At 42.9% G+C, this 27,176-nt stretch overlaps 1 protein-coding gene across 4 annotated transcripts in view; it reads right to left on the bottom strand.

Annotated features, from left to right (window-relative positions):
* The window catches only part of LOC137372835 (protein sel-1 homolog 3-like), a 110,686-nt gene that overhangs the window by 22,232 nt on the left and 61,278 nt on the right, over positions 1 to 27,176 (bottom strand). For all 4 annotated transcript variants that reach the window (XM_068037178.1, XM_068037188.1, XM_068037198.1 and 1 more), the window contains 9 exons: positions 24,390 to 24,566; positions 19,592 to 19,719; positions 19,413 to 19,496; positions 18,461 to 18,551; positions 18,272 to 18,350; positions 18,073 to 18,182; positions 17,835 to 17,962; positions 17,182 to 17,284; positions 16,440 to 16,512 (listed from right to left, as the gene is read on the bottom strand). In XM_068037178.1, coding sequence (XP_067893279.1) covers positions 16,440 to 16,512; positions 17,182 to 17,284; positions 17,835 to 17,962; positions 18,073 to 18,182; positions 18,272 to 18,350; positions 18,461 to 18,551; positions 19,413 to 19,496; positions 19,592 to 19,719; positions 24,390 to 24,566 — 973 coding nt within the window. The remainder of the gene's footprint in view (positions 1 to 16,439; positions 16,513 to 17,181; positions 17,285 to 17,834; positions 17,963 to 18,072; positions 18,183 to 18,271; positions 18,351 to 18,460; positions 18,552 to 19,412; positions 19,497 to 19,591; positions 19,720 to 24,389; positions 24,567 to 27,176) is intronic.

Genomic DNA, 27,176 nt, shown 5'->3' with positions numbered 1-27,176 from the left:
CACTAGAGATTCACCTAATGAGACAACTGGTTTTAGTCCTTTTGAATTAGTTTACGGACATGAGATAAGAGGTTCTCTAAAACTAATTCAAGAAAGCTATTTAGAACAGAGCGATGAATCTTCTGTGTGAGATTAGGTATTTGTGTTCCAGGAACGGCTCACAAGAGCTTGCAAAGTGGCTCAGGAATAACTTAAAGCTTCCCAAACAACTATGAAGAAATGGGCAGACAAGCATGCGAAGACTGGAACATTTCAATCAGGGGATGATGTGTTAGTATTACTACCTTTACAGGGTGAATCATTGAAAGCAAGGTTCAGTGGTCCATATAAAGTGGTCAAGAGAATTGGTATGGTAACTTATTTGATTGACACCCCAGACCACAGGGTAAAGAATTGGCTGTGTCATATCAATATGTGAAAACAATATTATCGCCGGGAGGAGGATAAGCAAGCACAGGTATGTCAGATAGTAGGGACAGTGAAGGATGAAAGGGATAGTGAGGAAGAGGCGGAAGGAGGCCTAGACAATTCTCAAACTGAACCTCATACTATCCAGTTAGCTTATACTGAATTGCTCAGGACACTATGCTTTCATATTTAGATGCAGAACAACAGGAAGACCTAACAAGGCTACTCACAGCATTTAAAAGAGTCTGTAGAGATAAGCCAGGATGTACAACCTTAGCCACACAGGATGTGGATGCAGGGGAATCCTTTCCTATAAAACAGCATCCTTATTGCTTAAGTCCAGAGAAACAGGCCCAGGTAAAAGCAGAAATCCAATACATGCTGGAAAACCACCTAACAGAACCCAGTCAAAGCAGCTGGAGTTCGCCAGTGGTATTGGTGCCTAAACCGGACAGTTCAACTAGACTCTGCATAGACTACAGAAAAGTTAATGTAGCAACAAAAGCAGACTCCTACCCAATTCCTCGCTTGGAAGACTGTATTGACAGAATGGGCACTGCCACATTTCGTACAAAGATAGATTTGTTAAAGGGATACAGGCAAGTTCCTTTAACACCCCAAGCTAAAGAAATATCAGCTTTTGTCACACCAGACGGTCTTTGCCAGTGTCGATTGATGCCATTCAGGCTAGGGGATATTCCAGCCACTTTTCAGAGACTTGTGAACCAAGTGGTAGCCAGTGTTCTTAACTATGTGGTTTACCTTGATCATGTGCTAGTCTACAGTGACACTTAGAAGGACCACTTGGAACAACTGGGGGGCTCTGTTTGGAGGATTGCAGTTGGCTGATTTGGTGATAAACTTTGTGGAAAAATTTAAAAACCAGATTGTCAGACTATTCCGATGGAGTTTACTATTGCAACCTTATCACTTAAAGATTAATCCACATTGCGGGACAAAATTATGTATTGCAGTTGCTTTATCGAGAATGTAACTTTGCTTTGAGTTATCTAAGTGCAAAGATTGTACAAAGCAGAACTGTATTAGCTACAAGAAAAGTGAATGAGTATGAGTGTGAGAGTGTGTTTTAAAATTTTTCATCTATTTTTTCCATACTTTGTAATGAAACGCATTTACAAATGACATTTCATTGCTCCATGGATGGCAGTGTTACAAAAGTGCCTCTGTGTTTTGTTAAATATATTTTTGAGGATTCATTTTTGAAAGATTGAAGAAATGTTAATCTTTGGGGTTTTCAAAGGGGGTCATGTAAAGGCCACTTGACTTTGGAAAACAGTCCCTGGAAATGTTTTTAAAAAGGGCACTAGGAGGTCTTGTGAGGAAAACAAGCCTTTCTGGAAAACCATTTGACTTCCAGCAACAAAAAGCCTTTCCGGGAAACGTGACTTTCAACTCAATAAACAACAGAGAACTTTGACATCTGGAGAAATTGTTTACAAAGAAGTGACAGGTCAAGATTTATTTTGTCAGTTTTGCTTTTGCATTATTTTGAATTGGTGTTGAATTGTATAAAAAGGGAGAGAACTTCTAAGGAGAGAAGAGAATTCCCAAGGAAGAAGAGAAGACTACAACCCAGCTCAGTTTTCCAGCACCTCTCTCAATTATGTCAACTCATTTCATCTCCTATCTTTGAAGAAAAGCCTGCTAAATTAATTCTCAATGCTGCCTGAAAAGAATTGTTCTAAAAGATCCCAGTGACCTGGCTACGTGTTCTCGGAGGCCAGACTGTATGCCAGTTTTAGAGCACAACATATCTCATCTGCTGTTTCTTCAAGAATGAGTAAGTATTCAGCCTAAGTGTTCTATTTTTGTCTTTTTTTTGTAACAAAGCTCTAAACAACAATCTCTTATTTTTCTGGTTAACCAGTGTATATGTGTGTCAGTGTGAGGGTCTAAGGTAAAAAGGGAACTTTAATATTTCAATCTGTGTGTTAATGCTTTACTTCATTACTGGTTAAGACTTGTTTTATAATAAACTGATAATTGTGTTGTTTAATAAAGAAATCTGGTTGGTATGTTTTATTCAGGGATAAAAACAGAGTCTATGATTGACCGTATCGGTAAGTGGGAAAACATTTAAATATATGTTGTGACCTGTAGAGAAGTGGAACTAGAATAAACAGTGCATTCCTCCCGCCTCAGTCATAACAACGTCTCTTCTAAAAGTGTTCATTTTGTTCTTTTGGGCCTCCTTATCTCGAGAGACAATGGATACGCGCCTGGAGGTGGTCAGTGGTTTGTGAAGCAGCGCCTGGAGTGGCTATAAAGGCCAATTCTGGAGTGACAGGCTCTTCCACAGGTGCTGCAGAGAAATTTGTTTGTTGGGGCTGTTGCACAGTTGGCTCTCCCCTTGCGCCTCTGTCTTTTTTCCTGCCAACTACTAAGTCTCTTCGACTCGCCACAATTTAGCCCTGTCTTTATGGCTGCCCGCCAGCTCTGGCGAATGCTGGCAACTGACTCCCACGACTTGTGATCAATGTCACACGATTTCATGTCGCGTTTGCAGACGTCTTTATAACGGAGACATGGACGGCCGGTGGGTCTGATACCAGTGGCGAGCTCGCTGTACAATGTGTCTTTGGGGATCCTGCCATCTTCCATGCGGCTCACATGGCCAAGCCATCTCAAGCGCCGCTGACTCAGTAGTGTGTATAAGCTGGGGGTGTTGGCCGCTTCAAGGACTTCTGTGTTGGAGATATAGTCCTGCCACCTGATGCCAAGTATTCTCCGAAGGCAGCGAAGATGGAATGAATTGAGACGTCGCTCTTGGCTGGCATACGTTGTCCAGGTCTCGCTGCCGTAGAGCAAGGTACTGAGGACACAGGCCTGATACACTCGGACTTTTGTGTTCCGTGTCAGTGCGCCATTTTCCCACACTCTCTTGGCCAGTCTGGACATAGCAGTGGAAGCCTTACCCATGCGCTTGTTGATTTCTGCATCTAGAGACAGGTTACTGGTGATAGTTGAGCCTAGGTAGGTGAACTCTTGAACCACTTCCAGAGCGTGGTCGCCAATATTGATGGATGGAGCATTTCTGACATCCTGCCCCATGATGTTCGTTTTCTTGAGGCTGATGGTTAGGCCAAATTCATTGCAGGCAGACGCAAACCTGTCGATGAGACTCTGCAGGCATTCTTCAGTGTGAGATGTTAAAGCAGCATCGTCAGCAAAGAGGAGTTCTCTGATGAGGACTTTCCGTACTTTGGACTTCGCTCTTAGACGGGCAAGGTTGAACAACCTGCCCCCTGATCTTGTGTGGAGGAAAATTCCTTCTTCAGAGGATTTGAACGCATGTGAAAGCAGCAGGGAGAAGAAAATCCCAAAAAGTGTGGGTGCGAGAACACAGCCCTGTTTCACACCACTCAGGATAGGAAAGGGCTCTGATGAGGAGCCACCATGTTGAATTGTGCCTTTCATATTGTCATGGAATGAGGTGATGATACTTAGTAGCTTTGGTGGACATCCGATCTTTTCTAGTAGTCTGAAGAGACCACGTCTGCTGACGAGGTCAAAGGCTTTGGTGAGATCAATGAAAGCAATGTAGAGGGGCATCTGTTGTTCACGGCATTTCTCCTGTATCTGACGAAGGGAGAACAGCATGTCAATAGTCGATCTCTCTGCACGAAAGCCACACTGTGCCTCAGGGTAGACGCGCTCGGCCAGCTTCTGGAGCCTGTTCAGAGCGACTCGAGCAAAGACTTTCCCCACTATGCTGAGCAGGGAGATTCCACGGTAGTTGTTGCAGTCGAGCGCTGACCCATGTGGGGATGCGTGCATTTATCATTTTGTAGAGGTATAGGAATTACTAGCTGCTGCTAAATAGCTGCTAATAGTTTTTTTTTAAAATGAGAACCGTACCAATTTCACTTTTCCTGTCCCATTTCATGCTCCCAACAGTCCTTTTACGCCTTGAGATTTTTCTTCATATCAATAGCAGTTGAATTCAAACCATATGTTGCAAATGGAAATAATAAAACACCAGCCACAGTTCTCACTGATTCTTGCTATCCTATCACTCCTGCTGAAAACTGCTGGCATGTAGGTCGGCAAAAACAGGATCTGATTAGACTGTGATGTCACCCATATAAAATAACCTGTCAACAAGTACTGTTTGGTCTCCTGCATAACGGATGGCTACATGTGTGAGCTACTGACGTGGGATGATGGGGGGAAATTAGGTGAGAGCCTGCCACTTGGAACCCTATCCCAGCAAGAACCAGCTCCTCCAGGAGAAGTTGAGAGAAACTGATGGCACTGCATTCAAACAACCACAAAAGCATTTTATCATAAGTCACAGGACCGTCAACATTCATATGTATAACAGTGGTGTCACGCACACAGGAAGTGCGATGATCCAACAATCATGGACTAACTCTGAAGAGTTATGAGAAATGGACTTTGCCTTTAAACAATAAACCTTTAGTTTAAAAAGTGAACAATGATCCAAAATGGCCACCAAAGAAAAAAAAAAACAAATTGATCTTTTGTGTACCCAAATTGTCTGACAAAGACAAAGGACAAAACTTCAAAGCTAAAAGGTGTTCATGGAACCCATCCTACAGCTATCCTAAAACATTCTAGAATGAAATGTCTTCTTCTGAAACAAAGGAGGTGTGAAGTAGCCATGTCTGGGCCATTGTGCAATCACCATGGGGAAGAAACCAGACTGTCTCCTAATTGGAGATGAGAGGTTAACAGCTTTTCCTTAAAAAAAAAGAGACAGCCAGAAAGGGAGAGAGAGACTCACCCAAGAGAGAAGCAACATCTAACAGCCAGCGTTCCAGCAAGCCAGAAAGCACATGCTCTGCTGAAAAAATCCGTTATCTACATTACACAGCAGTGAGAGTTAGATGTAACCCACCATCTTCAACAGAACTTTCAATCAAGAGATAAATCTACAATCAGAAGAGAATTCAACTGGTTTATCATAGCCTTTCCCCCCACTAAAAGCCACCTTCCTTTTTACCTTCTCTGTCTGTTTCTTCTTGTGTACGTGCAAGCAAATGTGAGTGGATGCAGTTCCAACACTTTCAGGATCAGGCATACTGATCAATAAACAAATTTTCTGTTTTTAAAAACCTACAAAAAAAACCTGTCGCTGTCTGGTTATTTGAAAAAATATAACACCAAGGGGCTAAACTCGAAGAAATACACTTGCTGTAGTCAGGTGGGGAGTTGAACAGTGGGAACCACCCACGTCACACCAGGTGATCATAAGAAATTGGAGGCTTAAAGCCAGGATCTGAACCACCAGACAAATGAGAGATTTGGAAAACGGTGAAGAAAATTGACCTCTAATATTTTGGAAAAGTAAACATGCAAGTTTTCTTGTATTCTTCTGTTTTATCTCTATGATGCTAGAACAAAAGAGATGGTCACATTTAATGCCAAGGAGTTTGTAGAGCAGGGAGAGATATCCCATGATAAGTTAAACAAATTAAGTGTTGGAGAGTTTAAAAGCTTACCTACAGAGGCACGAATCACTTTGAGTGGCGCAGTGGCGAGCACCGCAACCTCACAGCTCCAGCGACCCGGGTTCAATTCTGGGTACTGCCTGTGCTGAGTTTGCAAGTTCTCCCTGGGACTGTGTGGGTTTCTGCTGGGTGCTCTGGTTTCCACCCACAGTCAAAGACTTGCAGGTTGATAGGTAAATTGGCCATTATAAATTGCCCCTAGTGTAGGTAGCTGGTAGGAGAATGGTGGGGATGTGGTAGGGAATATGGGATTAATGTAGGATTAGTATAAATGGGTGGTTGTTGGTTGGGCACAGACTCGGTGGGCCAAAGGGCCTGTTTTAGTGCTGTATCACGAAACTAAACCTGAACTGGTGAAAAGTCTAGCCGACCATTTTAAGCTTAATCCTGAGCTAGAAGAAGACAGCATGGAATCAGGATCTAAAAGAATAGCTCCAGCTAGAATTCAGTTGAACAGGGAAGAGATGCAATTTCAGAAGGAAAAAAAGGAAAGAGAAATGCAAAGAGAGGAAGCAGCAAAAATGTTTGAGTTACAAAGACTGCAAACTCAAAATGAGATGCCGCTAGTCACTCAAACCTTATCCCCAATTTAGAGCAAAACTCTGATGTGCTGAGACACTCAAGACTTGTGCCAAAATTTAATGAGGAGGAGGTTAAGTCATATTTTATCTCATTTAAGAAAATAGCGACCAAGCTAAAATGGCCGAAAGAATTTTGGACTCTCCTCTTACAAGGCAGGTTCGTGGGCAGGGCTTGTGAAGTTTTTTTCCCTGTAATCAGAAGAAGGTTCCTCTGATCATGAAAAAACTAAAACTGCAATTTTAAATGCATATGAGCTAGTACTGGAAGCCAATAAACAGAGGTTCTGACACACCCAGAAAAGACCCACACAGACTTGCATTGAATTCGAAAGGATCAAACATATGGCTTTTGATTGCTGGATACAATCTCTCAAGTAAGAACCTTCATTTGAAAATTTGAGAGAAGTGATGTTGCTGGAAGAGTTTAAAAACAGCATCTCAAGTATTATAAGAACCCACATTGAAGAACAAAAGAGTCACAAGAGTAAGGGAAGCAGCTAAAATGGCCGACGACTAAGAATTAGTACACAAATTCCTAACTCCGAATAAATTTGGGTCTAGTAACTCGAACAAGCTAGGGAGAGAGAGCAGGGATGCAGAGAGAACAGAAATAGGCTCGAGAGAAAAGGAGAGTAGGGAAGGAAAGCCTGACCAGTCTCCAACCTTTAAAAGAAGGACCCAGAGATAAACCAGTAGGGGTCCACCCACCATGTTTCCAGTGTGGCAAATCTGGGCATGTCCATGCCAATCGTTGGTATGCCAAAAAAACCAGCAGGAGGCGCTGCACTCAAGCCTGGGCCTGTGGCTTTGACAGTGATAAGCCTGTGGTCTGGTGTCACTCAAGAGCAGAGCACTCACTAGAACTTTTTGCACAAAGGAAAAATTACTCCTTTTGTGTCCCAGGCAACAGACAAGGAGATAACCATGCTCAGGGATACCGGTTGTTTTCAAAACCTACTGGCAGCCAAACCGACAGAAATGCCACCGGAAAGCAGAACAAATACCATGGCATTAGTAAAAGGGCTTACTGGCAAATGCTTGAAGGCTCCCTTAGTTAGAATTTACCTACAGAGTAAGCTGGTCACAGGGGTAGTGACAGTCGCAATCATTCTGAGTTTACCCATGCAGGGGGTCGACCTATTGCTGGGCAATGACTTGGCAGGATGCACAGTATTGTACCCACAGGATCCAGAACAGTCCACGGTGACTGCAGAAACTGAGGGGAGGAAACAAAACTCTGTACAGCTGCAGAGGATTGGGGAAGTCCTAAAAATCCCCCAGGGGTGATATAGCCAAAATAATTCAAAAGGGCCCAGATAGAGCCAAAAAGATTGAAAGAAGGGAAGAAAAAAGCCGTAAAAGCTGAAAGAAAAACAACTGAGATATGATTGGCTGAAACCTTTTATAACGATTTAAATAGGGACAAAGAAAGTTCCCACAGGAAAGCCAAGAGTGACGGACATGCCTCAACTGGTTGAAGTGCCACAGGGGAGTGCAGTGGAAGCAGGACAACCACCTGTGAGCAGTAGTGTCCCAGAGGACTGTCTGGCAAAGACAAAGAACAAATCTTCAAAGCTAAAAGCTGATAATTGAACCCATCCGACACCTATCCTAAAACATTCCAGAATTGAATGTTTTTTTTTATTCATTCATGGGATGTGGGCATCACTGGCCAGGCCAGCATTTATTGCCCATCCCTAATTGCCCTTCAGAAGGTGGTGGTGAGCTGCCTTCTTGAACCGCTGCAGTCCATTTGGGGTAGGTATACCCACAGTGCTGTTAGGAAGGGAGTTCCAGGATTTTGACCCAGCGACAGTGAAGGAACGGCGATATAGTTCCAAGTCAGGATGGTGTGTGACTTGGAGGGGAACTTGCAGGTGGTGGTGTTCCCATGTATTTGCTGCCCTTGTCCTTCTAGTTGGTAGAGGTCGTGGGTTTGGAAGGTGCTGTCTGAGGAGCCTTGGTGCATTGCTGCAGTGCATCTTGTAGATGGTACACACCAGTGTCTGGGACATTTGCTGCCACTGCGCGTCGGTGGTGGAGGGAGTGAATGTTTGTAGATGGGGTGCCAATCAAGCGGGCTGCTTTGTCCTGGATGGTGTCGAGCTTCTTGAGTGTTGTTGGAGCTGCACCCATCCAGGCAAGTGGAGAGTATTCCATCACACTCCTGACTGTGCCTTGTAAATGGTGGACAGGCTTTGGGGAGTCAGGAGGTGAGTTACTCGCCTCAGGATTGCTAGCCTCTGACCTGCTGTTGTAGCCACGGTATTTATATGGCTACTCCAGTTCAGTTTCTGGTCAATGGTAGCCCCTAGGATGTTGATAGTGGGGGATTCAGCAATGGTAATGCTGTTGAATGTCAAGGGGAGGTGGTTAGATTCTCTCTTGTTGGAGATGGTCATTGCCCGGCACTTGTGTGGCGCGAATGTTACTTGCCACTGATCAGCCCAAGCCTGGATATTGTCCAGGTCTTGCTGCGTTTCTACACGGACTGCTTCAGTATTTGAGGAGTCACAAATGGTGCTGAACATTGTGCAATCATCAGCGAACATCCCCACTTCTGACCTTATGATTGAAGGAAGGTCATTGATGAAGCAGCTGAAGATGGTTGGGCCTAGGACATTACCCTGAGGAACTCCTGCAGTGATGTCCTGGAGCTCAGATGATTGACCTCCAACAACCACAACCATCTTCCTTTGCGCTAGGTATGACTCCAGCCAGTGGAGGGTATTCCCCATGATTCCCATTGACCTCAGTTTTGCTAGGGCTCCTTGATGCCATACTCGGTCAAATGCTGCATTGATGTCAAGGGCAGTCACTCTCACCTCACCTCTTGAGTTCAGCTCTTTTGTCCATGTTTGAACCAAGGCTGTAATGAGGTCAGGAGCTGAGTGGCCCTGGCGGAACCCAAACTGAGCATCACTGAGCAGGTTATTGCTAAGCAAGTGCTGCTTGATGGCACTGTTGATGACACCTTCCATCACTTTACTGATGATTGAGAGTCGGCTGATGGGGCAGTAATTGGCTGGGTTGGACTTTTTGTGTACAGGACATACCTGGGCAATTTTCCACATTGCAGGGTAGATGCCAGTGCTGTAGCTGTGCTGGAACAGCTTGGCTAAGGGCGCGGCAAGTTCTGGAGCACAGGTCTTCAGTACTATTGCCGGAATATTGTCAGGGCCCATAGCTTTTGCAGTATTCAGTGCCTTCAGTCGTTTCTTGATATCATGCGGAGTGAATCGAGCTGGCTGAAGTCTGGCATCTGTGATGCTGGGGACTTCAGGAGGAGGCCAAGATGGATCATCAACTCGGCACTTCTGGCTGAAGATTGTCGCAAATGCTTCAGCCTTATCTTTCGCACTGATGTGCTGGGCTCTCCCATCATTGAGGATGGGGATATTTGTGGAGCCACCTCCTCCAGTTATTTGTTTAATTGTCCACCACCATTCAAGGCTGGATGTGGCAGGACTGCAGAGCTTAGATCTGAACCATTGGTTATGGGATTGCTTAGCTCTGTCTATCGCATGCTGCTTACGCAGTTTGGCACGCAGATAGCCCTGTGTTGTAGCTTCACCAGGATGACACCTCATTTTGAGGTATGCCTGGTGCTGCTCCTGGCATTCCCTCCTGCATTCTTCATTGAACCAGGGTTGGTCTCCTGGCTTGATGGTAATGGTAGAGTGGGGGATATGCCAGGCCATGAGGTTACAGATTGTGGTTGAGTACAATTCTGCTGCTGCTGATGGCCCACAGCGCCTCATGGATGCCCAATTTTGCATTGCTAGATCTATTCGAAATCTATCCCATTTAGCACGGTGGTAGTGCCACACAACATGATGGAGGGTATCCTCAATGTGAAGGCGGGACTTCGTCTCCACGAGGACTGTGCGGTGGTCACTCCTACCAATACAGTCATGGACAGAAGCATCTGCAGCAGGCAGATTGGTGAGGACAAGGTCAAGTATGTTTTTCCCTCATGTTGGTTCCCCCACCACCTGCCGCAGACCCAGTCTAGCAGCTATGTCCTTTAGGACTCGGCCAGCTCGGTCAGTAGTGGTGCTACCGAGCCACTCTTGGTGATGGACATTGAAGTCCCCCACCCAGAGTACATTTTGTGCCCTTGCCACCCTCAGTGCTTCCTCCAAGTGGTGTTCAACATGGTGGAGTACTGAGTCATCAGCTGAGGGAGGGCGGTAGGTGGTAATCAGTAGGAGGTTACCTTGCCCATGTTTGACCTGATGCCATGAGACTTCATGGGGTCCGGAGTCAATGTTGAGGACTCCCAGGGCAACTCCCTCCCTACTGTATACCACTGTGCCACTACCTCTGCTGGGTCTGTCCTGCCAGTGGGACAGGACATACCCGGGGATGGTGTTGGCAGTCTCTGGGACATTTGCTGTAAGGTATGATTCTGTGAGTATGACTATGTCAGGCTGTTGCTTGACTAGTCTGTGGGACAGCTCTCCCAACTTTGGCACAAGCCCCCAGATGTTAGTAAGGAGGATTTTGCAGGGTCGACAGGGCTGGGTTTGCCGTTGTCGTTTCCGGTGCCTAGGTTGATGCTGGGTGGTCCGTCCGGTTTCATTCCTTTTAATGACTTCGTAGCGGTGAGGTACATCTGAGTGGCTTGCTAGGCCATATCAGAGGGCATGTAAGAGTTAACCACATTGCTGTGGGTCTGGAGTCACATGTAGGCCAGACCAGGTCAGGGCAGCAGATTTCCTTCCCTAAAGGACATTAGTGAACCAGATGGGTTTTTACAACAATCGACAATGGTTTCATGGCCATCATTAGACTAGCTTTTAATTCCAGATTTATTAATTAAATTCAAATTCCACCTTCTGCTGTGGTGGGATTCGAACCCATGTCCCCAGAGAAATACCCTGGGTCTCTGGGTTACTAGTACAGTGATAATACCACTACGCCACCGCCTACCCTGTCTTCTTCTGAAACCAAGGAGGTGTCAAGAGGCCACGTCCTGGGTTACTGTGCGATCATCATGGGGCAGAAACCAGAGTGTCTCCTAACAGGAGTGAGCATTAACAGGTTTTCCTTAAAAAAAAGACAGCCAGAGAGGGAGATACTCACCAGGAGAGAAGCAACATCTAACAGCAAGCTTTACAGCAAGCCAGAAGGCACATGCCCTGCTAAAAAAATCCAACGTCTACAGTATACAGCAGTGAGAGCAAGAAGTAACCCACCGTCATCAACAGATCCTTCAATCAAGAGAGAAATCTACAATCATCTCAGGCCTGCATCCATCTAGAACTTGATTCTCAAGAGAATGCAACAAATTTATCATAACCTTTCTCCCCCCTGCACCTCCCCCCACCCCCGCTGAAAGCCATCTTCCTTTTTCCCTTCTCCATCTGTTTCTTCGTGTGTGTGTGCACGCGCACGCGCGTGTACACGTGCAAATGTGCAAGTCGATGCAGTTGTGACACTTTCGGGATAAGGTATATTGATGAATAAACAATTGATTTTTATGTTTTTAAAAACCTACAAGAAAACCTGTAGCTGTCATTTGAAAAAGCAAAATACCAAGGGGCTAAACTCTAAGAAATACATTTGCTGTGGTCAAGTGCGGAGTTGAACAATGGAAACCATGCACCTCACACCACGTGGTTGTAACAGTAGTGATAATCACAATCCTACTGGGCTAATGTGTTCAATGGCCTTTAAATTAACTGTACAGGGGAAGAATTTCGCAGATTGTTAAATTTCAGCTAAATACTGAGGGCAGTGTAAAAGAGCAAGAGTGCCTTCTAGTGTTTGGATTTATCAAATTATGTAAAGCACACTGGACTAGAGTTGCTTTTCCACAGCACAGTTGATGCTGTTACAACAATATGCTATTGTGGTAAAAAGTATACATTTGCACAGTATTTTACACTTACACAAGTGCATACCAGCTAGAAACTGATGGCACATTCAATCTTTCTCATCTAAAAGGGACAAGGTATTTATGAAGAATGTAACTGCTAAAAAAATTCCCAAACACACATCACAGTTGAGATAGCTCATGTGGAAATGCATCATTATGACATTTGCATGTCACCATGACAAAAGTAACACTTATTATGATTTTTCTTCCTCCTCAAATAAAGAAAAAGGTTTGCTAGTTTCCTGATGGCTCAGCCATACTGAGCGGACAGGTTCAGTGTTCAATCTCCAGTGTCTGTTGAGTTAAGTCAATACCAGTGGGACAGTGGCAGAGCACTATAATAAGCTCCTTGCTTTATGACAACAGAAAAATAACTTTGCTCGGGTTCTTTCTCCTGATCTCTAGCCCCTGCTGGAAGTACACATTTGTGAATATCAGTACTGAAACAAGTTCAAACATGACACCCTCCCACGGTAAAATAGCCTGTCAAAAATAAATGTCTATCTTCAAGTAGATCTGTGCCTACTACTACTTCTCAAATTTTTGACGTGAACACTGCTCATTCACTGTATGTGTCAGGATTTGCTGTTTGTAAGGTTCAAGCCTCTTCCTTCCAACTCTTTGTTCAGCAATTAAGAAGAACTAATGGGTCTAATTGTAAAATAATCCTCTTTTAGAAACCATGAAAGAGAACAAAATTTGCTTTCTTCTGTATAAAACATCAGAACAAGTTCAAGTTAGAATTCCAACTTCTTCTGAAATAAATTTCCTGAAAATGAGCGGTGTAGATTTCTATATTTTGTAATTTATTCTAAATAGCTTTGGCAGATGGCTTTGCACACAGCGAGAACCCAAAGATAATATTTGTTCATATAAAAAATAACAGGAATCAACCTGAACTATTATTTAAGATTGGAAGGAATTCTGAAAAAAATTCCTAAATTTAAAATGTTTTCATAATTTCTGCATAGATATATTAAGTAAGGACTCTAGCCAAGAAGGTAATGTTAAAGAAAAATTTAGACTTAAGTTTTAGGTATTTCTTAGCCTTAAAAAATGCACTTTAAACAGAGGGACAGTAAAGAGCTGCTCCCCCATATCACATGCAGAGATTTATTTAACTAACTATAACAACATAAGAAATAGAAGCAGAAGTAGACCATATGGCCCGTCGAGCCTCCTTGCCATTCAATATGATCATGGCTGATCTTCAGCTACAACTCCGCTTTCCCGCCTGCTTGCCGTATCTCTTGATTCCATAAGTCAGGGTTAAAAATATTCAGCGATGGAACATCCACAACCCTCTGGGGTAGAGAATTCCAAAGATTCTCAATCCTTTGAATGAAGAAATTTCTCCTCATCTTAGTCCTAAATGATCAGTCCCTTATCTTGAAACTATGGTCCCATATTTTAGATTACCCAGCCAGGGGAAACAGCCTTTCGGTGTCGACCCTATCCAGCCCCTTCAGAATCTTGTATGTTTCAATGAGATTGCCTCTCATTCTTCTAAATTCCAAAGAGTATAGATCTAGCTTACTCAGCCTCTCATCAAAAGACAATCCTCTCATCCCAGGAACCAACCTAGTGAACCTTCGCTGTACCACCTCAAATGCAAGTATATCCTTCCTTAAATATGGAGACGAAAACTGCACACAGTACTCCAGGTGTGGTCTCACCAAAGCCTTGCACAACTGTAGTAAGACCTCTTTATTCTTGTACTCCAATCCCCTTGTAATGAAGGCTAACATGCCAGTTGCCTAAAATAAAAACAGGAAATGCTGGAAATACTCAGCAGGTCTGGCAGCATCTATGGAGAGAGAAGCAGAGTTACCGTTTCAGGTCAGTGACCCTTCTTCACAACCATTTGCCTTCCTAATTGCTTGCAGTACATGCATGCTAACATTCTGCATTCCTTGTATGATATACCCAAGTTTCTCTGAACATCACATTTAGAAGTTTGACACCTTTTAAAAAATACTCTGTTTTTCTATTCTTACTACCAAAGTGAATAACCTCACATTTCCCTACATTATACGCCATCCGCCACCTTGCTGCCCACTCACTTAACCTGTCTGTTTCTCTTTGCACCTTCTTTGTGTTCTCCTCCCAGTTTGCATTCCCACTTAGCTTTGTATCATCAGCAAACTTAGATACATTACTTTGTCTCTTTGTCTAAGCAGAAAGTTAACATATTGATTGTAACTATAGTTATGTATTAATTCACTACCTGCTGTAGGTGAAGAAAACACCCTTTTATTTCAGAGGCAGTCAAAATACATTTTACTGTCAGATCAGTTAAAAACATATTTCCAAATTTTTTGGTGCATCCTTCCCTCCACTTCCAAATTCCAACAACCCCTTGTGATAGTGTCATCTCTATTGCAACATTAGCAATGCATGGGCGAGCTACATATAAAAACATGTACCTCATACACCCATCACAATTCTGATATCACTCTGCAGCATGTCAAAAGCACGAAGATCTTACTGTTGGATTTTCTGACATTGAATACCTGACCTCTCGCTAAGAGCAGGAACCGGGGTTTTACAGCAGTTGCCAATCTATAAAACCTTCCATCAATAATTAGACTCTAATCAATCTCAGGATGCACCTACTAGATCATCTCCCCATAGACAGTGCCTGAGTCATGGTCTTAAAGGGACAAGCAAGGTAAACACTTCTCCATCTTAGTAGTGGAAACAAATATAGCAGTGTTTCCAATCCCACACATCCATGATCAACAAGATAATAAATCAGCTGGCAATTTCAATAAAATTGCACATTCATGATGTTAGCATACAGAACATGATAGGCTACCTTTAAAAAATGTCACGATCAGTAAAAATATATTTAATTCCAAAAGAAATTAAACCTCTATATTTGAAATGCAATCATATAAAATTCTTATACGTTTATCACACTTTTATCAACTATAATGTTTTGCTTTAAACATGAGTAAAATATTAAGTTGCAATCAATTTGGTGGAAAGATAGCATACATGAAGGTATAGGTGAGAGGATAATTGCTGTATATATTTAGTACTGAAAGTAGACATGTTGAAAGTGAAGAATACTGAATTTGATGAACACACATGAAAAATGGCGGCCCACACACGCGGACCATGCGCTGCCAAGCCACTGCAATCTTCCTCGCAGTGGCCCAGGATAATGTTGGGCTGTCCCACCAACCCCCCCCAATCATCTGGAGGGGGCGGGCTCTGCGACACCGGCAATGGGGTCAGCAGCCTGTGTGCAGGCGACGGCGCCATTTTTAAAGGGCAGCCAGCCCTGCCGGCTCATTTAAATTTTTAAAGGAATACCCCCCTCCAATGTACCACATTCTAACCTATTGCCCCTTCCCCTCCAATAACAATTAAATATGATATCTGCCCTGCTCCCCCCACAAAACCCTGCAACACATGACCTTCCCCTCACAAACTGATCAAAGTGCAGAGGTCACCCCATCCCACCCTGCCCTACACTAGTAAGTTACATATGACCCCATTCCCCCAACCCCACTACAATAAAAATCATTAGAATCCACCTTCCCCACCTCAGTGGCACCAGCTCCCTGGATGGGAAAGTGAAAGTGCATGAATGCCAGCCGCCACTCGGAAGATCACGGCCCAAAGGTTCGATTGCTGTTGATTTTATTTAAATGTATTCATTTCATTAATTTAAATATGTTAAGCCGGGTCCTGTCGCCCAGCGACAGGCGGGGCCTCCACGGAGCCTCACCACCACCGGGGAGATCAGGCCCGGTGCTCCTTGCATCAGGCTCTGTGGCGGGCCAACTGCCAGAACGATCTTCCACCCCACCCCACCCACAATGGAGCCCGGCACAGGAGCTCAGTAAAATCCCTGCTGATAAGTTTTCCGAGGTTTGAATTGTTCATTGTTTTGTCCTATTTTACATCAGACTTTCATTATATAACTGTGGCCATGCTTTAAACTATTACGTTATTACTTTATGTGAAAACATTATTTTCAACATTATAACTACTTAAACTTTACTTTTCCCATATTTCTAAGAAAAAATACACATTAAGAATTTCTTCAAGATAAGTTACCTGTTGAGTCCCAGTAGTGCTTTACAGCAAAAACAATCAAAGTTGCTAGGAACACTGAGCCCGCAGTATGTAACTGAAAACAAACACATAAATGATTCAATGGCTAATTTCCAATAGCTTCAATAAGTACAACAGTTTCAGAAGGCACTAATTGAAAGGTATACACCATGGATGGAAAGAGTACATAGGTGCTCTGGGCTCGGTGACATATACCTTTGATTCTTATGTGGAAACTGTACACCTTGGACTACGTAGTTTTAGCTCAAAATACTGTCAGCTGATGTTGGCTTTGTTAGGTCTTGCCACACTGACTGATCTTAGACTCCAGCTCTCAGAAGCTGAGCAACAACAAAGCATATTTATCATCTTACAGTACACAAACATGGAAGGCTTGATTTTATGAACACCACAGAGATTCCAGGGATTGAAAGACACTATGTGTGTGAGAATTTATTTGGCAAACATTTTTGTTTGCTATCACATGATGCTTTGATGTAAATTATATTGACGTATATTACATTGGTAATGTAATATAGCTCCTTAAGTCCACAAACAAAAAATGTTTCTTAAATACTTCCATGAAGATGGTGGCCATTAAACTTCAAAAGCATCAGCAAAACATGGTTGGGAGAACATTTCTAAGTGATATTTGAAGTGTTGAACCACCTGCATAAAAATGTGTAATGACAGCAATGTCAAGTGCAAACACAAGTAATAACATGGTGTTTGTTGGAATACATACTAAAGCAGCAGAACGGATATTAGTCCATATTGTTTTCAGGTGAACACGAAGCAAAGCGATAGAGCATGGGATGAAACCCTCTTCCATATCAACAGTTATACACCTAGGAAAATGGAAAAAATGAAGAAATGCCAAAACAGCTCACACCTGGAATTGAATTACTGTATTGTTACTGTACAACTATTCACATCTGTCAAATACAGAACAAGCCCAGCTTTCAGTCACTCATCTCAGAGGGATTTACAGATTATCATCTGAGAACATCTGTTGGGTTACAGCCATGCATCTTTGTTACAAATGCAACTAACAGTAATGTGTATAAAAAAGGACTTCCTAAAACAGAGGGCTAATTTGTTTCAACAAAGCGTACATAATAGTTTTTGCTAATAAATACAGAAAATGCCATGGCTGAATGAGATCCTCTGTGCCTTGGCACTTCAACTCCTCTCACCTTTCCATCTTTGGCTTCCTGCAATGCTTCAACTGAACACAAATGTAAATGTTCTAAGGACAGTATTTCAGCTTCTTCCTGAGCTCTGTGCTATCAGCTGGTCTGAACAGTAACCAACAACTTCTAAATTTGTTTTGCTGCCTGATTCTCCTATTCAGATTCCACTACACTCTATTGTGTTTTTCAGGACATTTTGCTTTACCTCTCATATAGCTCCAGCAGGATTGAAATGTTGTTGGAATGGTTTGCTGTGCCCAGGTTTAGGAGGTCTAAAATTCTTTCTGGTATGTGGAAGCCCTCCTCTACCAGCGAGCCCAAGTTATAAAGTGCCTGTTAGAAGGCAAATGAGAAACATTACGGATAAATAACACACTAAGCCATGTAGAATTTGCTGGTTTGTGCTAAACTGGTCCAACAACTAGAACAATGCCAACACTCACTTGAGAATAATTCAATAAAGCAGCAGAGGTGTACATCTCAATTGATTGCATGATGTCTTTTTTATGGTTCTTGTGACCATAATAGTGGTAATCTCCCATTTTTATTAAAACTGGAAGTTATAAATAATTAAGAAATGGGTTAGTGCATTGCAACTTACTGGAAATGTGATTTCAGGTCAGTTCTTCACAGTATACATACCAAAAGGATGTGTAGCCAGCTGAAAAGCTGATAAATTATAATATCTCCAGGTATAATCAACACTGTTGCTTGTGAGTTCCTAATGGGAAGAAACATGAGGGTAGATTTTTATTACTGTTCATAAAATGAAGGTGATAAGCCCTGAATTTCCAACAGAAGCTATCAAAATACCAGTTAACAGTTACTCACTGGATGTTCTTCACAGAGATAGGCAACGTTTGTCTGTGATGTTTCAACTCCTGTTTCTGCTGTTACAAGGAAATACAGCAAGGCTTCATTCCTGGGGAAGATGAGATTATGGTTTTGAAAAAAAAATTGCATCAATAGTAACTATTTGACCTATTTGAAATGAGATACTAAATACAGAAGTTTAAAATACTTTTCATGTGAACATTATGTAATAATGCAAATTCAGCAACTAAGTTCTGAGTTAGCAACAATGCATGGTGTAAAATGAGATTTGAGAATTATGTCATATAATTTTCAGAAAATATTTGCACAAATTCTTCTGGCTCCTGATCCAGCAGCTTCAATGATAGTAAAAAAGAGTGTGCTTGAAAATGTAAAACAAAAGATTAGTTAGACTATTGAAAATCAATTTAGATATAACCCGAATAGGCACCTACTTTTATCTTACAATACATTGAAATATAACTGATGAGGCAAATTTACCAAATTTTACAATTTTATAGTTAGTGAAGATATACAGTAGGTCAAAACTTGCAGATAACATGGGGCACCCAAGGAAATAATTGAAACCTCTAATTCTTAGTGTATGCCTTAGTTTTCAGTTTCTGTACAATGCCACCAAATGTTAAGAGTGGGATACAACACTTTTTTCAAGTTTATTCAAGTTTTCAAGTTTATTCAGGCACTATCTGTCTCTAACATAGATGAATAGTCTTGCACACACCCTGTAAATGTCACTTTCTTCATGTTACACTGTTGACAACTGCCCCATCATCATAAAACAGCTTATTATCTGACAGAGTATGAGCAATGCCATGGGAGATCTGTTTGTAGCAGTTAAATTTACTTCCAACTGCACTAGACAAGAAACAAAAACAAAATTGAATTGCAACCTTGGATCAGTGCAATATCTGTCACCTTTGCGACCTAAAGACACAGCTCTTAATCTTACCAGGATCTCTGAAGATAGGCATCCACAGCTTTTCTCATGATATAACCCAAAAAGCCATTGTGTTCAGCAACAAATCTGGCCCAACTGTCATGGGAAAAACACACAAAAAAATCTGTGAGTTTTAGATAGCTGTTTATAATTAATGGTTGCTAAGAGAAATTGTGAGCTATACAACCTACAGGACTGCCTTTTTGGGGTTGTGAGGAACAGATTCGAAGTTTCCTGTACTCCAGTAAAAGGAGCAGCGAATCATACTTTCAAAGTGTCCACCAGAACCAGCTTTATAGTAATATTGAAATGCTTCAGTCTAATAAGAAAAGAACATAAAATAAATGTCATTTTAATAAATATTATTTGCATCGAGCAATTCGCTGAGACAGTGACGGGGTATTTCCTTGGAGCCATGTAAAATCGCATAAACAGAATTTCCACACTTCAGGCTAAGTTACAACAGTGAAGAGATATAGCTTTGCAGAAATTCCTGAACGGGGTTCAGACTATGACAAGATGTTTTTATATAATTACCCACACGAGTAAAACAAGGGCCTATAAAAGTAATCAGAAGCAAATGATTATATTGCAGCCCATTAAAATACTAGGTAGCTCATATATCACAGAAATCACACAACACTTGCTTTTGTATAATGGCTTTCAGGTAGTAAAAAAGTCCCAGAAGCGTTAACAAATAAAATATGACACTATATTAGGACAGGTGACTAAATGTTTGGTCGCAGGAGTAGGTTTAAGGAATATTTAAAGGAGGAGAGAGGGAGCAAGAGAGAGAGAGGGAAAGAGAGAGATGGAGAGATTTAGGGTTATGGCAGCTGAAAGCACAACCGTCAATGCTGGAGCAATTAAATACCAGGGTGCGCAAGAGGTCAGAATTGGAGGAGCACAGAGATCTCAGAAGGCTGTAGGGCTGGAGTAGGTTACAGAGATAGGGAGGGGAAAGGCCAAGTAGTGATTTGAAGACAAGGATGAGAACTTTAAAATGGAGACATTGCCGGACTGGGAACCAATTTAAGTCAGTGATCACAGGGCTGATGGGTGAGCAGGACTTGGCCCAAGTTAGGATCCAGGCAGCAAAGTTTTGGCGAAGCTCAAATTTATTTGGGTGGAAGATAGGAGGCTAACCAGGAGTGCACTGTAAGTAGGCAGTCTTGGTGATGCAGCAAATATATAGTCAGATCATCATCTCGGGGTCAAGTATGACATGAAGGTTGAGAATGGTCTGGTTCGGCCTCAGACAGTTGCTGGAGAGAGGAAATGAAACGATGGATAGGGAACGGAGTTTGTGGAGGGAATTGAAGACTGTGGCTTCAGTCTCCCTGGAGGAAATTTCAACACATCCAATACTGGATGTCGGACAAGCATTCACAGAATTTTTCATATTTCCAGTTGAAGTCCCTATCTTACAACAATGCCTCTCAAACTGGGGTCTGCAGACCCCTGGACTGAAGTAAAAAGGTTTCTAATTGGAGACTGGTTCAATAATAATAAATAGAAGCATAGAATGGTTACAGCACAGAAGGAGGCCATTTGGCCCATCATGTCTGTGCCAGCTCTCTGCAAGAGCAAATCACCTAGTTCCACTCCCCTGTCTTTTCCCCGTAGCTCTGCAAATTTTTTTCTCTTCAGATCTCTTTTGAAGGCCTTGACTGAATCTGCCTCTACCACATTCACAGGCAGTGCATTCCAGATCTAACCACTCACAGCATAAATAGTGTTTTTCTCAAGTCGCTGTGGCTTCTTTCACCAATCATCTTAAATCTGGATCCTTCGGTCAATAGGAGCAGTCTCTCCCTACCTACTCTGTGAAGGATGTAATTGCACTAGAGAGGGTACAGAGGAGATTTACAAGGATGTTGCCAGGACTAGAAAAATGCAGCTGTGAGGAAAGATTGAATAGGCTGGGGTTGTTCTCCTTGGAACAAAGGAGATTTAATTGCAATGTACAAAATTGTGAGGGGCCTGGATAAAGTAGAGGTGAAGAGTCTATTTACCGTCGCAGAGAGGTCAGTGACTAGGGGGCATAGATTTAAAGTGATTGGTGGAAAGATTAGAGGGGAGATGAGGAACGGTTTTTTCACCCAGAGGGTGGTAGGGGTCTGGAACTCACTGTCTAAAAGGGTAGTAGAGGCAGAAAGGCTCAACACATTTTAAAGGTGTCTGGATATGCACCTCATGTGCCATAACCTGCAGGGCTACGGACCAAATGCTGGAAAGTGGGATTAGGCTGGGTGGCTCGTTTTTTGGCCGCGCTGACACGATAGGCCAAGTGGCCACATTCTGTGAGGTAAACTTTCTGATTCTATGACCCCTCATAATTTTGAAGAACTAAATAAAATCTCCTCTTAATCTTGCCTTGTCCAAGGAGAACAGCCCCAGCTTCTCCAATCTATCCACGTAACTGAAGTTCCTCATCCCTGGAACTATTCTCGTAAATCTTTTCTGCATCCTCTCTAATGCCTTAACATACTCCCGAAAGTGTGGTGCCCATAACTGGACACAATATTCCAGTTGAGGCCAAACCAGTGTTTTATACAGGTTTATCATAACTTCCGTGTTTTTGTACTGTATGTCCCTATTTATAAAGCCCAGGATTCTGTATGCTTTACTAACTGCTTTCTCAACCTGCCCTACAACCTTCAATGATTTGTGCACATATACCCCCAGGTCCCTCTGCTCCTGCACCCCCTTTAGAATTGTACCCTTTAATTTATATTGCCTCTCTTTGGTCTTCCTACCTAAATTAATCACTTTATTCTGCATTAAATTTCATCTGCCACTTGTCCGCGTATTCCACCAGCCTGTCTATGTCCTCTTGAAGTTTCTCATTGTTCCCCTTACAGTTCACAATACTTCCAAATTTTGTGTCATCTGTAAATTTTGAAATTGTGCCCTCTACACCCAAGTCTAGGTCATTAATATATATCAAGAAAAGCAGGGGTCCCAACATCGACCCCTGAGGGACCCCTGCAGTCTGTTCACAATTATCCTACTTTCTGTCATTCAGCCTATTTTGTATCTATGCCGCTACTGTCCCATTTATTCAGGGCCTCTAACTTGGCTGACAAGCCTGTTATGTGGCATTTTATCATGCCTTTTGGAAGTCCATGTACAACCGCATCAACTGCATTACCTTCATCAACCCTCTGTTACCTCATCAAAAAACCTCAAGCAAGTTAGTTAATAACATTTAACACCAATAATTACCTTCCCACCACCAACCTCAATAAGCACCAACTCTATGCACGCTGATTGGTTGGAAAGCTCCAAATAGGAATAGAAATTCACTATTTATTGGTTCTTTGATGCATTAATCCTACAACATGCTAAAATCCAATTTGTGGAGAGGAATAGAAAGAATCGTATTTTAAAAACTAGGCCTAGGTTTTAATCAATGGAAACAACTTTGGAGTGCATTTACGTACAATTAATTTGTAACTATTAGAAAGTACAAACTCTCTCACACACATATATATGAAAAATAATCAAAGCTTTTAAAAAAAATCCATGAAATGATCCCGCCCCTTTTTCTGATTGGTGAGAGACCAATCGTTGGAGAGCATTGTTTGGATAAAGTAGCTGTCAATCATTTATGAGCATCATTGCCAAACATTACACATTGGCTTAACAGACTCTGCAGTGAGATGCAGGCACAGCCATCTCACTGATACCTGAAAATAAATACCTATTTTATGAAAAGCAATATTTACATGCAGCACCTTTGTAAGTATTATATAGTACTGTAATTTAAATGGGAGGTCCGTGATTACTAATCTATTTGAAAAGACGTCCTTTAACCAAAAAGTTTTAGAACCCTTTGACAACTGGAAAAATATGTGGCTGACAAGCCATGACTCCCAGACGTAAAGATGGATCTACTGATGCATGCTGAGAGTTTCCTGCTGTTCACATTATTCACTGACAAAATGGAAGAGGGTACTTTGTGTAATGCAAAACTTATACAGTAGGATTACATAGGATATACGGCACTATTGCAGTAAAGTGAGGAGGGGTCAAAAGGCTTCCTTCTTCTCCCTCTTCTTGTTTGACACTACAGGTTTAATTCTTTCTTAAAGTACTGGCCAATACAGTAGGTGCTTGATTACTTACTTGCAATGATCATAACAAGAACCAATCAGACTGGTTTTCTTCAGTTAATAAAGAAAGAGGTTAACTTTATTGTCACTTAACAGAACTAATAAAATAATAAACAACGCACCAACTTTCACTCACACACACACTCTTGTTCTGACCAGGTGAGATCGGTTGCACAGTAGCTGTAGTGAAGTTCTCCAGGTCAATTTTAGAAAAATGCTACAAAACACCTTAAGAAGCTTTGGCTTTGTAACAATTACATTACAACTAGAACACACAGGCAAGCATACGCCATCACTGTGTCTGGCTAGTGTGTTATGGGGAGCCTCTATTACTCCAAATGAGTACAGCTCTCAAACTGGGGCTTACTTATACAACAAAGCCACAACTAGAGTAGATAGGGAGAAACTATTTCCAGTGGCAGGAGGGTTGGTAACCAGAGGACACAGATTTAAGATAACTGTCAAAAAATGCAGGGGGCAAATGAGGAATTATATGTTTTTAAATGTAGCAAGTTGTTATGATGTGTAAAGCACTGCATGAAAAGGTGATGGAAACAGATTTAATATTAACTTTCATAAGGGAATTGGACATATACATGAAAATGAACAATTTGCAGCACTATGGGGAAGGAGCAGGGGAGTGGGACCAATTGGATAGCTCTTTCAAAGGAACCGGTCCAATGAGCCAAATGGTCTCCTTCTGTGTAGTATGATTCTGTAAGTGAGATTGTGCTGTGCAGAATGCATAAGCAGAGTGAATACATTACTTTCCTTTTTATAAAGAATGCAAGATTTAAAAAAAAGATGGAAGCATACTTTGATTTTTGGTGATGACTAAGGTATCAGTGTTCAGAATTTTACAGAAACTTACCTCATTTTTTACGGGTTTGTCCGGGTACAGGCCAGTCGCATACATCACTCCAAGATTATGTAATGCATCCAGATTTCCCATTTTCACTGCTTTTTCCCAGTACTCCACAGCTTTCACATAGTCTTTCTTAATGGATTCATAATACCATCCCAAACCATTCAGTGCTTCATGTGATCCCTGTTTCAATAATAAATTAACTTAATATTTGTAATTATACCCTCCTAAAGTTTCTATCTGAATAGTGGCACAGTGGGCTGGAATCACAGCCCTTTCTTTTTCAGAAAATGGTTTCAAATCAAATAGAAAAGAACAGACTTTCCTCTAATCTATCTATGTCCATGAAAGATCCAAAATTAAATTAATGCAGCTAATTCTAAAGCATACCAACAGTATAAAAGATCCGATAGCTCAGACTAATTTGCACCCTTACTTAGACAGGTTGTGAGGACAGACAGTTATTCAATATGGAAAGTGACACTGATCTGGAAAAGAGAAGACTAAGATCTGATAAAGATCCTTAAAAATATGAAGGCGCTCGATCGGATCTGTGCTGAGAAATTGGGTTGGATTTTCATTAGGAGGCGGGAACAGGAGCTAGATCTGGTTTTGGGTCAGAAACCCGCTTCCGGTTGGAAATTGATTCAGGTTCAGATTTTCAAATGGGTAAGCCCTTAATTGGTATGCAGATGGGTTTCCTGTCCACTTAGAGCCAGTGGGGCTGGGAATGGAGGTTGCTCAGATCAAATGTGGGGCTTACTGAGACTGCTGGATGTCCTGAGGGAGAGAGTTGCGTTTTGTGCCAGAAAGAAGTGAGATCGCACAGGGGAGCTGGAGGCTTGGCACTAGGGGGAGGGCAGACCCTCACTTCATCTATGCTGACCTGGATCTAATGCTGGAGACAGTGAGGGAGAGAAGGGAGGGCCCCTTCCCGGAGGGTGGCAGGAGGAGGCCATCTTGTTGTGAAGCAGAGGCACCTCTCTGTTCAGCATTATCCCCCTCTCCCTCCTCTTTCTCCCCTCCTGATGAACCATCTCCTTCCAGGGCCTCACTGTCCTCAAGGTCTACACCTCTCTGATGGCCAAGTAATGGAGAGTGCGGCAGACCACCAAAATGACGGAGATCCTTGCAGGAGGGTATTGGAGGGAACCACTCGACCGGTCCAGGCACTAGAAGTGCATCTATAGAAGCCCGATGGCCTGCTCAATGGTTGGCCTTCTAAGAAGATGGCATTGGTTGAATGTCTCTGTGCCTTCGTCTGGGATTCCTGTGGAGGGGTCATTAGCCATGTCTTCAAGGGATTTCCCTTGTAAGCTTGAATGCATCCACGCACTTTGGGGGATGATTTGAAGATCTGAGGCAGCCTGGACTGGCGGAGGATGAAGGAGTCATGGCAGCTGCCAGGAAAGCAAGCGCACACACGGAGGAAGCTCTTGTTGTGGTCGCAGACCAATTGGACATTGAGGGAGTGGAAGCCCTTCCTGTTGATGGATCTCATTGGCCAGTTGCTGGGTGCCTTGATGCGCGCAATCGATGATGCCCTACACCTGGGGGAATCCAGCAATGGATGTGAAACCTAATGCCCTCTGTGCCTGCACTGGGCCATCTTTGTCAAAATGGATGTAGTTCCCCTGCCCTCCTGAATATGTCATCCATGACCCGCCTGATGGCCTGATGAGCTGCCGACTGTGAGATGTCACCTAGGTCTGCTGCTGATCCCTAGAATGACCCAGCTGCATAGAAATTCAGAGCGACAGAGATCTTGACAGGTGCAGGGAAGGGATTGCCACGGGGACCGGCAGGCCTCAGGTCTTTATGGATCAGAGCACAAACATCCAAGACCATTAGCCTAGATAGGCACAGCCTCCTACAGCACTGGCACTCTTTCATTTGCAGGTAGCTGATTCTTGAGCAGTGTACCTGATGTCTGGGGTAGAGCCTCCTTTCTCTTGCAGCCCCCTGCTGTGCTCCTCTGGCCTCCTCCTGTCCAGAAGGTTGCATCTGCTGAAGCTCATCCTGGCTGCTCTGTCCAATGTCAGAGTAGCCTGCTCCCATCTGAACCCTCAGTTGGACTTTGTGCATTCACCAAGCCTCTCCTGCCAACCCAGCTGCCACAGTGATGCCAGCAGCCTCATGACCCTCTCCAGATTCCTACCACTCATCACTGAGAAAGGCAAGTCTTACAGCTCCAGCAATGGCTACTCTGTGATACCTTTGGAGCAGCTGAGCTTTATTTTGAGCCTCTGAGTCATGGTATTCAGCCCTTCCCATTGCCCTCACGGTCATCCGCATTGTTCACGTCTTCTAAACTTTGCCATGTTCTAGACATGGCATTTTCCCTGTGCCCTTCCTTTGAAAATCCCAAACTGCTGCTGACAAGCCTGTTAATGAATTCCACAATGAGCTCAACAGGCATTTAATTGGAAGACTGGGGGGGTTGCCGTTCCCTCCCTCCTGGCGTCCCTTTAAAAATGGCTTTGTGTTCTGCAGGCAACAGGAACCAGTGCCGCACTCCTAGAACATGATCTTCAAATCGCACCCGCACTCACTCCTGCCCCCAGTAGGCATTAAAACTCCGGCCCATTGTTTCGATTTGTGATTGAGTCCAGAACAAGGGGACATAAACGTAAGATGATCAGAAGAATTAATTTACACAAGAGAGTGGGGAGAATTTGGAGCTCATATGGAGTGGTCGAAGCAGATAGCAATGGCACATATAAAGGGAGGCTTGAAGCGTAAATGAGGCAGAAGGGAATAAAGGAATATGGGGGCAGAGTGGGAAGAAGTCAT

Source organism: Heterodontus francisci, chromosome 1, assembly GCF_036365525.1.
Source record: "Heterodontus francisci isolate sHetFra1 chromosome 1, sHetFra1.hap1, whole genome shotgun sequence".
Taxonomy (NCBI): Eukaryota; Metazoa; Chordata; class Chondrichthyes; order Heterodontiformes; family Heterodontidae; genus Heterodontus; species Heterodontus francisci.
This window is presented reverse-complemented; position numbering and strand designations above follow the sequence as displayed.